General features: G+C 36.0%; 3 protein-coding genes and 1 non-coding gene across 7 annotated transcripts; 3 read left to right on the forward strand and 1 right to left on the reverse strand.

Moving 5' to 3' along the window:
• Positions 1-2,219: 2,219 nt before the first annotated feature.
• On the forward strand, positions 2,220-5,020 carry LOC104803794 (probable beta-1,3-galactosyltransferase 12). Its single transcript, XM_010527847.1, has 7 exons — positions 2,220-2,753; positions 3,480-3,632; positions 3,731-3,813; positions 3,893-3,992; positions 4,089-4,202; positions 4,355-4,497; positions 4,578-5,020. Exons 1-7 carry the CDS (start codon positions 2,323-2,325, stop codon positions 4,673-4,675), a joined length of 1,122 nt encoding a protein of 373 aa, XP_010526149.1. The 5' UTR covers positions 2,220-2,322; the 3' UTR covers positions 4,676-5,020.
• A 107-nt stretch (positions 5,021-5,127) lies between these two features.
• TRNAL-AAG lies at positions 5,128-5,208 on the forward strand. The gene has a single exon. It is a non-coding gene; the product is annotated as a tRNA-Leu (tRNA).
• A 1,007-nt stretch (positions 5,209-6,215) lies between these two features.
• Positions 6,216-9,548, forward strand: LOC104803795 (protein REVERSION-TO-ETHYLENE SENSITIVITY1). Of its 2 annotated transcripts, XM_010527850.2 has the most exons (3): positions 6,216-6,346; positions 8,406-8,776; positions 9,112-9,548. In XM_010527850.2, the coding sequence occupies exons 2-3, from the start codon at positions 8,462-8,464 to the stop codon at positions 9,532-9,534; spliced, it is 738 nt and encodes a 245-aa protein (XP_010526152.1). In that variant the 5' UTR covers positions 6,216-6,346; positions 8,406-8,461; the 3' UTR covers positions 9,535-9,548. The 2 variants fall into 2 exon arrangements, with proteins under 2 accessions (XP_010526152.1, XP_010526150.1); XM_010527848.2 differs by lacking the exon at positions 6,216-6,346 and having other exon boundaries at positions 7,562-8,776.
• Positions 9,549-9,702: 154 nt separating this feature from the next.
• LOC104803796 (calcineurin B-like protein 10) lies at positions 9,703-13,138 on the reverse strand. 3 transcript variants are annotated; one of them, XM_010527853.2, is made up of 9 exons: positions 12,902-13,138; positions 12,587-12,758; positions 12,076-12,158; positions 11,822-11,881; positions 11,438-11,546; positions 11,289-11,344; positions 11,097-11,177; positions 10,894-11,006; positions 9,710-10,160 (listed from the first exon to the last, which is right to left on the reverse strand). In XM_010527853.2, the coding sequence occupies exons 1-9, from the start codon at positions 12,923-12,925 to the stop codon at positions 10,106-10,108; spliced, it is 753 nt and encodes a 250-aa protein (XP_010526155.1). In that variant the 5' UTR covers positions 12,926-13,138; the 3' UTR covers positions 9,710-10,105. The 3 variants fall into 3 exon arrangements, with proteins under 3 accessions (XP_010526153.1, XP_010526155.1, XP_010526154.1); XM_010527851.1 differs by lacking the exon at positions 12,902-13,138 and having other exon boundaries at positions 9,703-10,160; positions 12,587-12,894; XM_010527852.1 differs by lacking the exon at positions 12,902-13,138 and having other exon boundaries at positions 11,289-11,341; positions 12,587-12,894.
• Positions 13,139-14,226: the final 1,088 nt, after the last annotated feature.

Below are 14,226 nucleotides of genomic sequence, written 5' to 3' on the forward strand. Positions count from 1 at the left end.
AAATATCATAAATTTAACACTATGAACAATATGATCAACGTGTGACCACACTATATTTCGAGTTATATGAATCATAGGATCACAGCTGAAAAATAGTATGTGTTGAAATCAAAACATATTTTTATCCTGGGTTCAAACCCAAACGTGGAAAGTAATATTCACATGGTTTTTTCCAATTTTCTAGGAGATGTATTGTAGAGTGAATTTTTGGATTATAAAAAAAATGGTCTTATATTTTAACCCACGTTGAATCAAAGTTTTTTTGGTAAAGCTTTTCTTTTGATTTACAAAATGTCTTGTACAGCACATATATATTTAAGTATATTTGAGTGATTTTATTGAAGCGTATTTAAGAATCATATCCAAATAAATAACATATAATTTAAATTGAATCTGAGTGAAAAAAAATTGATTGTGTATAATAAGAATAAAATTTAAAATAAATTTTAAACTGAATTAAAACAGAAATATATTTAGAAAATAAATATTGTTATTAATAGAACCAAAATACCAAACAGTTCTATATAGAATCTTACGAAACTAAAATTTAATATAAAATCTGAATAGTTATATTTTTTTTCTTTCTAAAATAGAACAATTCATAGTTTAAAAAAAATGCAAATAGCATAAAATAGTTTAGCTTTTAGCAATAAGGAGGTTTTTTTAGTTAAAATTATAGAAAATTACAAAAGACATCGGAGGAAAATAGAATTCTCCAGATCTTCCACATAACCTTTTAAATAAAAAATTAGATTGCAATAAGATTTGGGACTAATTTCACAACTTTGGAACCAATTAATTTTAAAATTCTTGATGAAGCTCTTTAAATAAATATATCTTTTAATTTAAAGATTTAAAATTTAATTAAGGAAAAAAAACTATCAGATAAAATTAAATTTGAGTCCATGAAGATATAAGCCCATCTCTGATCCATGAAATTTCCATCTTCTTTTTCTTCTGACCAGTCATTGTATATGTAATTTCTAGCCATTTCTATATAGTCACATTTCTTTCCACTAATCCAATGTGAAATGTAAAAAGATTCAATTATCCATTAAATCCAATGTGAAATGTAAAAAAAAAAATACATAGTTTGTGTTAGGGGTGGGCACGGGTCGGGTACCCTAAGTTTTTGGGATACCCGGACTTATCTCGTTTTCGTTTTCGTGAAATTCGGATACCTGTCGCTGAACTCGATTACCCGAGAGTACTCGAAGCCATCCAATTCTTTAGAAAATATTGATTTTGGTTGACTTTAATGGTATTTTAGTAATTTAATATAAAAATATTTTTAATAATGATCATAAATATATCAAAATATCATGGATATAATTGTCATTTTATTCGTATCTGGATATATGATGGTATCCGTCGCCGTTTAAATAAAACCCGGACTCGAACCCGCAATTCATATTTTTGGCTTCATCAAACCCGTTTTCGTCTTCGTTATATAAAAGGTACCCGTATTTCGAGTATCCATGAGACCGGATACCCGAAAACCCGCAGGTTTTAAGTACCCGTGCCCACCCCTAATTTGTAAGTACAAATTTGTTTTAAAAAACATCGATTTTGAAAATTCTATATTTTTTTCAAAAATTTTATTTCGTTCATAAATTTCGGTATCTCTCTATATATATAAATATTGAAATAGTATATATAATACATAGTTTGATTATACGTATTAATAAGATCGGCTAGTTCACCAAATGAGTATGATCCATAAGATCCCTATCAACGCTAATTGCATGTTATGATACACTAATTAAAACTTTACACCTAAGCAAATCATTTAGGTTTTAGATGCACTAACCCTTAACCTTAATTAGTAACATCAACCTTTGCCAAACCCTAATTACCCTACAAATATATAAAATCTAGCTTAACATAAATTCTCCGTTTCCCATCATCTAAAATTTGTAAATCATAAAACTCTCTATGGCTTTAATGATGCATTTTAGGAAAATTTGCCCAACCTTTGTGGGCCACAAAATTGTTATAATTTAATTGAGAACTCACTCGCTGTTTTATGCTCTTATTTTTATTTTATTTTATTCTCTTTTTTCTATCTGTATCACGTGAATACAATTCAATGATCTTGTGAATTTTTTTTTTCACTTTTTTTTGCATTTATTTTTTTTCGAAAGCAGTTTCCACTAATAAAAAATTAATTATTTTTTCCCTTTCGGACAGGACAAAGAACAAAGCAAGGCAAGAGAGTGAAAATCATTAGATTCGCAAATAAGAATTCTACACACTTGTCTCAAAAACTTTAGTCCCTCCAAAAACCCATCTTGCCCCTACCCAAACCTCATATTCACGATAATGCCACTCTTCTCCCACCGCTCCTCCGCCGCTTCGGCCGTTTCCTCTTCCGCCTACTCCAGCAAACCTCTCAAGGCCCATAAACCCAGTTCTGCCCCTGCCTCAGCTCGCATCCCCGTGCCCATTATTGTCTTTTCACTCATATCCGCCTTTATCGGCATCGCCGGCACCGTCTTCGCCATCACCGCCGGCAGAGCCAGGGTCCAGCCCGTGCCCGTATACCGATGCGGTGGATCGGAAGCTACTTTCCGCGCTTTCCACTCGAGTTCGGGGTCCAGAAAGTTCGGTGGAGATGTTGGCAATGGCGGTGTGCTGGTTGAGAGACCGAAGCTTCTAGGGTTTGTCGGGATCCAGACCGGATTTGAATCGGGTGATCGTCGCGAAGCTTTGAGGAGCACTTGGTTCCCTTCTGATCCTGATGGGCTTCTACGGTATCCAATCTACTCTGTCCTAATGTGCTTCTTCAGTGAAACGTGGCTCGAAATTCTTGGAAGTTGGTTCATTTTGATGTTAGCTTACAATGATAAAGTTCCTTGAACGTGTCTGATCCTGACAAAGCGTGAAGATTTCGAATTGGGTTTGATGCAGTTAATGTTTTTGCTTAGGTTGCTTCAGATTCCATGTTGGGATTCTCATAAGATTAAAGCATTTATCTGGGATCGCTTCAGTCTTTGATGTGAATTCTGGCTCTTCAGTAGCTGAGATTCGTTGCACTGATACTTGATTAAAGTTCATAGCTGTTTCGTAACGTTTGTCAAATTCCAGACTGTTCAGTTGTTTGGATGGCTTCAGATCTTGGGATCTATGTCTATGTAGAACTTCAGATCTCAAACTCAAGAAACAGCACAATCGAGAAGCTAATGTAATCTAACGGGGATTTGATTTCCTTAAGATCTTTGTGTCTTCCTTTCATCTATCGAAATTAGATTTTCTTGGTTGTTTCAATCAGGGTTTGTCATCTTTCGGTATGTGCAAGCGAATACGAACTGGTACAATGAACCAAATTATCGGTTTAGAGGCGTGAGCTTTGAGATCTTTCCAATATGTTGCCGCCACAAACCCCATCTTGGATTTCTTGCCCGCTGCTACTGTTGCACTCTGTGTATACGCTTATACTGTAATCTGCATCTAAATTCTAGTTGTTGATTGGACCACAGATTGGAACAAGCCACCGGCTTAGCATTTAGGTTTGTTATTGGGCGGTCGAAGGATGCAAAGAAGATGGCTGAGCTTCAAAAGGAGATCGAAAAGTACAGAGACTTTATGCTTATTGATGTCGAGGAAGAATATCTACGACTTCCGTATAAAACGTAACTCCACAACTTCTGGTGTTCTTCATCTCTGTTTTTCCTCTCTTTCTGCTCATTTTCCGTTTTATTAACAGCTGAATCCCCTCCTCCCTTCACAGGTTGGCTTTCTTCAAAGCGGCTTACAAGCTTTTTGAAGCTGATTATTACGTCAAAGCCGACGATGACATTTATTTGAGACCAGGTACTGAAGGGAGAAAGAGGGGGAAATGAAAATAAAGCATAATCCACGGAAGATCTCTTGATGATTTTTGTTTTTTCAGACCGACTTGCTACTCTTCTTGCAAAGGAAAGATCCCATTCGCGGACGTACATTGGCTGCATGAAGAAAGGGCCGGTTATAACTGACCCTAAGCTAAAATGGTTTGTGATCTTTGCTTTACATGGATCTCGGCTATCATACCCTCGATTCTGGTGATAGTGTTTATCATTTTGACAACTGTTATTCAAAACTTTCAGGTACGAGAAACAGGGAAATTTGATCGGGAATGAGTACTTTCTACATGCTTACGGTCCTATTTACGTCCTTTCAGCTGAGATTGTGGCTTCACTTGCAGCTGCTCGTAACGGCAGGTTTGAACACCTTTTTTTTTTTCTTTTTCAGTTCCCTTGTTCTTTGCCTAATGATCTATGAGCATCAGATTACAAAAAATGGAGGGAGTTTGGTGAGTTGAGTTCGAGATTCGATCTTTATGCATCTACTTGTGTGTTTTTTTTGGGTTCAGTCTGAGAATGTTTAACAACGAAGATGTAAGTATCGGGTCGTGGATGCTTGCCATGAATGTACACCATGAGGATAACCGTGCGGTATGTGATCCTCATTGTTCTCCAACTTCGATAGCGGTTTGGGACATTCCTAAATGCTCAGGTGGGTGTTAGTTTCCTCGTTGCAAATGAACAAAGATGCCATCTTTCGGACAAAAATCTCATGTTTTCCCCGACACACAGGACTCTGCAACCCGGCTACCCGGCTGAAGGAGCTTCACAAGATCGACATGTGCTCAAAAAGTCCGACGTTGCCTCCGGACGACGACGTCGATCAGTAGTCCTCTTCTTACTACAGCTCGGAGTTTATAGCGGCGCCACTTTCTCGTAGCTCGGAGTACATTCTCGTCTGAATGTACATAGAGTCGGAACTCCACCATCCTATCCTTGGGAGCTCTGTGCCACGGCCATATCATCCCACACGATCTCTTTATCATACCCTCCGGATTTAGATCCGTTGTAGATGTACACTAAGGTATACTCAAGAAACCGTAGAGACAATGAGAGAAGAGAGAGAGCTGCATCATAGGTGTATTGCCTTTTTAAGTGCTTGATTGCTAATGTATCAGTGCTACAGAGACGAATGTTTTCGTATGATTGTAACACAAGTTTCATCCAATATATTATTTGATTTGTTATAGAGTTTATTATGTAATACTAAATGATTAATTTGAAAAAAAAATAGTTGTATCTTTAATGTTACTTATCTATGTATATTATAAACAATCAAAACGTTGAGATGGCCGAGTTGGTCTAAGGCGCCAGATTAAGGTTCTGGTCCGAAAGGGCGTGGGTTCAAATCCCACTCTCAACATTTACTTTTTGTTTTTGTCGTTTTTTTCCCAGCATGATGATTTTTTTTTTAATTAACGTTGAGAGGTTATGGATTTATAATATATTGTTTTGGTAAATGGGATTTATACAACAATTTTGAAACCGAGTTTCAAAATATATAATCGGAACCACTCGGATCCCGGCACATGATTCATGGCTGTTTGACTACTTCTAATTAAAACGAAATGATCATATGTAAAATGATTTGGACTTTTAAACTTGTAAAAGTATAAATGTAAAAGTTTATAAATGTTAAATTACATAGTGAAAAATAATTTAACGGTATTATTATTTTTTAATAAATTCTTCGATCCTATATTCGTGAGATTTCCTCTCTAATTCTTGTCTATTTTTTTTAAGAAAATGAAGATTGCTTGTTATGTAACAATGTTGAATTAAAATGCATAAAAATATTATATTATTAATGCTTTCTTTAAAGTCAACACTCTTCCTTTGGGAATGCAGATATTTTGATCCGTCCGGTTCCGTCCCGGTTTAAGACGGTTGTATACAATATAATAGTTATTATAGGTTGAAATACTTTTTTTATTTTTCGTAAAAAGTTTAAAATATAAATTAATTATAATTTAATATTATTTTTTAATATATATATTAAATGTAATAATATTTTATAACTTTCTATATTTATATAAAAATTTTATGATTAGATAAATATACGATAAAAAGACATTTATCAAATTGTAAAAATTTATGAGGTTCTTTATTTTATTTTTTAAAGGGTCGGCAACGGCAAAGTATAATATAGTTTTAGTACTTGTTTGATAGCTGCCCACAAAAAGTTTATATATAATTTAATTAATTTATTAATAAAATGTGTCCAAAGATGGCCCGAAAGCAGCAGGTTCATGCACCTTTCCCACATTCTTTCAGCAATCTTCAATTCAATCAATGAACAATTTCCAGACCAAGAAACTGATTTTGTGATGTTAAAAAGCCCCTGCCTTTGGATTTTGTGGTCAAGTATTGTTCCTAACACACGACTGCATCATCACAAAACCCCAAAATCAATATCTTCCTCTTCGTCTTCTCCTCCTCCGAGCTTAGGATCGGCGATTTCTCCCCTGGGTTCGACCCATTTGCCTCAGCTTTATTGATAGGTTAATGGTGTTTCTTCTTCTGATTCATGCGCTTCTCCCCAGTGGCGGATCCAGAAAAAAAAATTAACGGGGGCACAATTAAATACGTATAAAATAAAAAAAATTAATAAATATATATCGTCTAAAAAAATATTTATATTTTACAATTAAATGCTACAATTTTTTATTTTTTAAAATCTATACATAACAATTTTATTTGTAAATATTTAAAATATTTTTTTTGATAAAATATATTCACAGTTGTTTTAGATAAATTTTAGTCAATTTCATTAGATTTGAAATATTAAACCCACGAAATGAGTCAATAAAATTTAAAATTATAATACAAATGAACAATTACGAATTTCTCTTCAAAACATTTATTAAATTCTCGGTAAATTTATAACAATATGTACAAATCGATCATTTATGTTATATTCTAACATAAATGATCCATTTAAACTAGACTAGATTAAATAGTCTAAATTTTTTTCATATTTTTTTGGAAAGTTATGATCACATGATTTTCTCTCATAAAATATTTACATCTCATCCAATCTTTTGATTAGTATAATATTCTAACATTTTTTCTATCGATGTGATTTGAAAACAAATAATCCAAATCAATTTGTTCAAACATTAAAAGATTAATTTAAAATTTTGATACATTACTGATTGAATTTTACCGGATGCAAAAAAAATTTAAAAAAAAATTATCTATTAATTTTTCTATCAAGTCAAATATAAAATATTAAGTAAATATTATAGAATAATAAATTAATAAATATGATCAAAATATAGAAAATAATGAATAAAAATAATATTTTTTTTTTAAATTAAAATCACAATATTTATATAATTTAATTCTATTAATTGTTCTGTATTTTTTTGATAATTTTTAGAAAATTATATGTATATACGAAGAAGATAAAAATGTAAAAAATATATATATTACTTAATCTAACCCTAGATTTTAGGAAAGAAAGACTAAATTAAAAAAGTGGGCCCACAAAAAATTGAGATAAGTAAAGAAAAAAATGTTACGGGGGCAAACAAATATTTTGAATGGGGGCATTTATAAATATTATTTAATTATTTTATAGTTTTATGAAGAAACTAATTAAAATTGATGTAATTGAGTGGGGGCATGGGACCCCACTCATCAACACGTAGATCCGCCCATGCTTCTCCCTCGTTTTCTGGGCTCTTTCGCTGATTATTCTTACCCGGGTTTTGTTTTCTGGGGTTTAGATCTTCGTTTCTATTGTTTTTACTATCTGGGTTTTGTTTGGTTGCCGAGAAAATCGTAGAAACGGCATAGAAAAAGTTGGATCTTTGATGTGTGTGATCGTGTTCTTTTTTTGCCCTCGAGTGAGAATGGATTCGGAATGAATGCGTTAGGAAAATGAAATTAGCAACGCGGCCGGCCTTCATGTTCTTGTTTTGTGATTGTTTATCTCTGGAATACTCAACCTCTTGCAATCAGATGTTATTGTGGAATAGATTTGTTTTTCCTTTGTCCCGCTTAGATGTTTGTTCTTGCATCACTGGTCGAGTGGAGGAGGCTGCCTTCTTGCGACAGGACATTGTCAATATCCAGAGAGCTTTGAATGAAATTAGAAATGTGGGCTAAGCGTTTTTAATGGTTTCCTGATGCTTTAAGAGGCTTCATGTCTGTCAAAAGAGTTCAATTCGACAAGTTTGTTCCGTAGTTAAGCGTTTCCATAACTTAAGTCTTGTGTTGTTTGGTCTGTATGAACAAGAATCTTCTTGCTTGATGCAATGGAATGTTTCTTGGGTTTACTTTTTTGTGAATCTTCATACTCTGGGCCTAACATGGCTGTTTGGCCATCTGACTTCTCTCTGTGTTTTGTTTCGTCCATATGTCGGTGTATCATTAATTGAACGGAAGAGGATAACAGGGGAGTTTGCATGTATGCATATGGATAGAGTACGGTGTGTTGGTAAAAATGTCACTAATAACCGCGAAGACATGTTTGCATCATTTGTTTGCCCCTTCTGAAATGGTGCTGCTGCTGCTTTCTTTGTGCTGATGAGACGACGTCTTCTGCGTGAATAGGACTGCTTTTGCTTTGACATGGTGATTGTTCGTTTCTGGAAATCTCGCGTACCCGAATGCCCCCCGGAAGATTTCCTTTGATGGATCTCAAACGAGCTTACGACGTGGAACAAGTGATCTCTTCTGCATCACCCGTAATCGAAGATGATTTATGGCCTCTGGACGATATCGATCCCAAGAAAGCAAAATTCCCATGCTGCATAGTGTGGACCCCGCTCCCCGTTGTCTCGTGGTTGGCTCCCTTCATCGGTCATGTTGGAATCTGCAGGGAAGACGGGGCGATCTTGGACTTCTCCGGGTCAAATTTCGTGAATGTTGATGATTTTGCATTTGGCTCTCCCGCACGATATCTTCAACTAGACAGAACTCAGGTATACCGACTTTTACGTCTTTTTGTCCCTGTTTCTTAAAATAGAATACGGTTAAGAAACTGAACCGACCCTGAAATTAGTGAAATGGCCGTTCAGGGGCGCTTTTAACTTCTGTTTCCTTTTGTTTCTGAAATGTAAAACACATCATTTCGATAGAATTTGTTTGCTTCTGTATGTAGGACCTTCCCTTGGAACTAGTTGCAATGAACAAAACCAGATGAATGATTAGTATTATCAAGAACAGTTGGCTTGTTTTGATTCTGTTTATGAAAAGATTAGAGCTTTCAAGCTTCTTGTTTCGGCATTAACTCGTATCGAATGTTGTATATATTCAGTGCTGCCTGCCCCCGAACCTTGGCGGGCACAAGTGCAAGTACGGCTTCAAACACACTGAGTTTGGGGCCTCGATCACATGGGACGATTCCCTGAACGGAAGCAGGCGTAGTTTCGAGCACAGAACCTACAACATGTTCACGTGTAACTGCCACTCCTTCGTCGCAAACTGTCTGAACCGTCTTTGCTACGGCGGCTCAATGGAGTGGAACATGGTTTCTGTTGCTGCCCTGATAATGTTCAAGGGGAAATGGGTCAGTGTTACCTCGGTTGTTCGATCATTCCTCCCGTTTGCGGCGGTATCTTGTCTCGGGATACTTCTCGTCGGGTGGCCGTTCTTGATCGGCCTCTTTTCCTTCTCGTTGCTACTCGTCGCCTGGTTTATGATCGCTACGTATTGTTTCAAGAACATTATGGAATGCTGAAGCTTTTTTATTTATCATTCTCATCTTCTTATGAACTTTGTTCTTCCTTGAGAGACCGAGAAATCTGTGACCCGAAACATTTTATGGTTCGAGCATCGGTTTTGTTCTTTTTCGGGTTAATCAATATCTCGGTTAGTATCGGTTAAGGATCAAATTCGGTATAGATGCTGAGCCAAGTCTACAACAATGTTACATACTACCAATCTTTACAAGTTCCATTCGAGCAAGAAATCAACAATTGGTTACAAACTGATACTTTCAATAAGAAGATCTTGGATTACAAACTGATATAAATGAGGGGAAAACTTGCTTTCGGCACATGAAAATCCGGTTTTTGCTGACATAACATTGCAGAACTCGTCGAGGGGCCAGGAGTATCGGCAAGAATCTCTGCTGATTTCGGCCAGCTTTCATTCGTGAAAAGGCTAAGCCAAGCCGAGTATACCTTCTACTCGGGTTTCAAACCCCGTTCCTTAACCAAAAACACTGAGAGAACCTGGTTTTGCACTTTCGTAAGAATGGGGGACAAACTCTAACCGGATCTGTAGCACGGAGAACCTCGGATTCTGGCTCAGTCTTCGACCTCGGTGTTGAATATAAAACTTGGAAATGCTGTAGTTACATCCCTTCAAACAAAATAAACATAAAAGATTTAACCATACTTGCATCCAAACAGATTAAGCTTCAACTTCCCCCCGAGACGAAATCCCAATCTACAGATATGGTGTTGTTTCTGATTATTATTAATGATTTAAAAGCTAATTTACCCGGGATTGAGGTTTAACACGACGAAAAACACATCTTCAATAATAGATCAACAAGGGGAAAACTACAAAAACATCCTGAAATGAGACCATGGTCATTGTAGGAGACTTAAAAAACAAGAAATAGAAATCAGATTATGAAAGTCCGCACACAAAATCTGTCAGCCACTCTCTCATCAATGCTTCAACTCGTTCAAATTTCCGAATATCAACTTTTCAAGTATGACTATTAGCATTTATACAACTATTAGTTTGCATTCAATTCTTCTCGTATAAATTTGTAGTCCCTTTTCATTGCTAAGTAAGAAGAAGAATCCAAACTTGGGTAGTTCAACCGGTAAAACAAAGATACAAAGCCTCTGTCCCACCCGAGTTCGAACCCCAAGTTTGGGGAGGGTCATTCACCGGACTTCTCCGGACCCTGGAATTAGTCTAGACCTAGCAACAAATAAGAGAGTTCAACTCTTTCTCTTGCTCGTCACTATCTTATTTAGCTTCCGCATGATAATTTCCAAGAGTCACGAGTCTAAACCCTCACTTTTTCAACCCAAACCAGATGCACGGTGAAGGAAATGAAAAAGGGGAGATACCATACTTTAGGTAAGGAAGTGTCATGTTCTTTAACAGAGTCGGGTGCTTCATCACAAACGCCTTCCAATCCTCCTTGTTGATTTTACCATCTTTGTCAGCGTCGGCATCTGCAAACGTCTAAAAGAACAGAGAAGAGGAAAGCTGTTTAGTGCTGCTAATAGAGGGGAAAGTGGTCAAGTCTATAAAAACGGAGAGAACTATACTCACTTTGTCGATAATCGAGGCCAGAAGTTCATCTGAAAGCTTCATGTCAGATTCATTTAGAATGGCAATCACCATTTGTTGTACCTACGTTAATACGTCCGAGCACGTTAGAGTAAAGAAAGCCGACAAACAAATTCCAAAATCCAGACGTTAAAGTCCACAATAGTTTCAACTTTCAAATGGCGGGGCATTTACCTCTTCTCGCTCGATAAACCCAGTTTGTCTCAGATCATAGAGCCTAAATGCAACTGCTAGCAATCAAGATTAGATTTGTGAGACACGTAGGTTAGATGATCGAATTTGGTGTTACTCAAAAGGCATGAAACGAGTTCTTTAATCCTCACAGTCAATCTTTTCCTCGATCGGTGCATAAGGGTGGAAAACACTGAGGGCGTGGATAAACTCCTCAAACTCAATAACCCCGTTCTTCTTTTCGTCGAACAAGTCAAAAACCTGCAAAAGTATATATGCAATGATTCAACCACTCTCGAAGAAGACATGAATCATGAAGTGAGTCCTCTTCCATATAAATAAAGATCTACGAAGTCATTTACTCTTATTGATCTAACAAATGGCCTCAAGCCAAGAGCACGGAAAGAAGTACTTAAGCTCATGTACTCTCACAACTTTATCCACCGTTTTCAGCTGAACCCTCCAATCAAAAATTTGGAAATGGAGATAAATAAAGGCCGCGGTATCATGTACTAAAGAGGATTACGCATACTCACCCTGTCAAGAAAGAGATTCTCGCCACATGGAGCTTGGAACAGAGCCAGTTGAAGTTCTTCCTGCAAGACAAAAAAAATCGATATTCTCACAATCAAGATATCCGAGCTTAAGGAGAGCATGGTTAGACGAGGACTTGGAGAAAAAAATTCAACAACTTCACATTTTGTAAGTGTTTTCAATCAATCAAACAATTAAGATAACAGTGATAATCTCAGATACATTCGAAGACACTTCTGCAAGAAAAGAAACTGACCTTGTGAATCAATCCATCGTCGATAATCGAGCTGCTCAGCTTCTTGAACAGCTCATACAAAGCTTCAACTTCGTTGACGTTAACTGCCAAAACGAAGAAAAGATGCTTATGGGTTCAACTATCCAGAGCATAGGAAGCTAAATTCATCTGCTTCTTCGTCCCCACTAGAAGATTTGGATCCGAGAAACAAGCTTCCATTGGAGATTTAGCTCAAAAGATCAGTTTGGTTAGCTCGGGACATTAACCCTAACTAACAAAACATACAACTTCACACAAGAAAGTCCTCAGATTTCTTGTCAACAAAGCCTAAACCGACAAAAAACCAACAATGATTCCATCAAAAGTGCCATTAGAAAAACTCGAACAATCGAACTTAAGCATCTACCTAATCATGGAACCGCAACTAACACCTAAGAAATTGAAAACCCATTGACAAGAATAATTCCGCAGAATGAAAGCTATCCAATCGCATGAACATGAAGGAGACGGAGAGCGAAACCGAAAAACCCACATCGAGATTCATTAGCAAGCCGGGCCAGATCCGCGTACCGACATGTCTTCGGCGATCGCCGGTGGCGGCAATCAAAGCATTGTCCGACGGTGGAGATCAGGAAATCAATGATCGCGAAAAATGGTATGAACACCGCACAGATTTGCTCCCCAACTGTGAGAGAGCTCGTTCTCTGCTTTTTCAGCCGCCATGGATGACACCCAAAAAGAGAGGCAAATATTATGAAATCGAGTCCACAAGATAACATTCCAAAAGAACAAACAAAAGTAAAACATGGGTTTATGTTTTTTTTTTTTTTTTTCTGGAGAGAATTACAGAGGAAGCTTGTTGCGCATCCATGATTCTCCAGAAACAGAGTCTTTTCCTCCTCAGCCTCCCCCTCTTCTTCCTCTTCCTGCTTCCTTCTTTCTTTCTTCTTCTCCTTCGCCTTCTCCTTCTTCTTCCCGAAGATATTGAAGAGAAAGGTTCAAAACAATGGTGTCGAATGAATTTGCATCACGAAGCTCTGCATCAAGCAGTTCGTGGGCTAAGACGCTGGGCTGTCTTTCAGAATTCCCAATATTATCACTATTTTTCTCCTTCCATGTTGTGGTTCCCATTTTATGGACCGAACAAATTACAAGAAAGCCCCTTAAATTATATCAATTTTGCACTCACCACCCCAAAATGGCAAACCGAATTATACGAAAATTTGGAAGAATGAGACTTGTTTACTTTTCCTTTCGATTTTGTCGCCTACGAGTACGAGGATCTTTCAATTCACCGTTATCAAAATAATTTCTAACCAAAACCAATTAATGCTTAGTAATAGTATCAGTAGGAAAATATAATATTTAATTATATTAAACCATTAATTGCGTCTCGCTCTCAGTGATTATCCACCGATTTATATATACATATATTTATCGACAGATATTTATATCTATATATATCCACACACATACATATATATATATCGATGTGATGTATATTATGTTGTGTATATATATATATATGTATACGTAAACGCATATATTGATGTTTGGGAGTCGGTCGTTAGATGTTGGTATAATATTATTTTGTGACTCGAAATCTTATGTCTTTTATTAATTACTAATTAGTCGTACGTAAGAATGCGGGGTCCATGTCGAATGATTAGCCACATGGTTTGTAAACTACAATGTTTAAATTTGTTTATTTTTTCTTTTACCAAATAATCAACGTTTGAAAGGAATTTTATCATTTTGTATCACTTTATTAGTATTTTCAATCATCTGATACGGAATAAACCTCAATTTTATAAACTTATAATCATCAACATATATATATATATGTTATAGAATTTAAATTAACTAAGCTGTTGCATAAAATATACCTGAATTTATTGAAATTTTTTAATTTAAAATCGTATGCTAGATAAAGAAAATTATATTTTTTTTTTGTCTTATTTGAAAATTACTGTATATAAATGTGGAACAATATCTATTTCAATCTTCGTCCATTAAAATATAAAAAAAATATATAATATTATCTGCACGAATACAGAATAGGTTTCAACACACTACTTGAACCCAAACAAATTCGAAATGATCAGTCATATTCTGGATAAGAGTTACGTCCTATCTAATAATTGCCTTAGACCTAGAAAATAGGATGGATAT

The sequence above is a fragment of the Tarenaya hassleriana genome, unplaced genomic scaffold (genome assembly GCF_000463585.1).
Source record: "Tarenaya hassleriana unplaced genomic scaffold, ASM46358v1 Cleome9, whole genome shotgun sequence".
NCBI lineage: Eukaryota > Viridiplantae > Streptophyta > Magnoliopsida > Brassicales > Cleomaceae > Tarenaya > Tarenaya hassleriana.

Coding starts and splice junctions, on each gene's coding strand:
- LOC104803794 (XM_010527847.1), top strand. CDS start 2,323: ATGCCACTCTTCTCCCACCGCTCCTCCGCCGCTTCGGCCGTTTCCTCT. Junction 2,754..3,479: donor GATCCTGATGGGCTTCTACG/GTATCCAATCTA, acceptor ATTGGACCACAG/ATTGGAACAAGCCACCGGCT. Junction 4,498..4,577: donor GGACATTCCTAAATGCTCAG/GTGGGTGTTAGT, acceptor CCCGACACACAG/GACTCTGCAACCCGGCTACC.
- LOC104803795 (XM_010527850.2), top strand. CDS start 8,462: ATGCCCCCCGGAAGATTTCCTTTGATGGATCTCAAACGAGCTTACGAC. Junction 8,777..9,111: donor TTCAACTAGACAGAACTCAG/GTATACCGACTT, acceptor GTATATATTCAG/TGCTGCCTGCCCCCGAACCT.
- LOC104803796 (XM_010527851.1), bottom strand. CDS start 12,833: ATGTTATCTTGTGGACTCGATTTCATAATATTTGCCTCTCTTTTTGGG. Junction 11,882..12,075: donor ACGATGGATTGATTCACAAG/GTCAGTTTCTTT, acceptor TTTGTCTTGCAG/GAAGAACTTCAACTGGCTCT. Junction 11,007..11,096: donor TGGCCTCGATTATCGACAAA/GTGAGTATAGTT, acceptor CTGTTCTTTTAG/ACGTTTGCAGATGCCGACGC.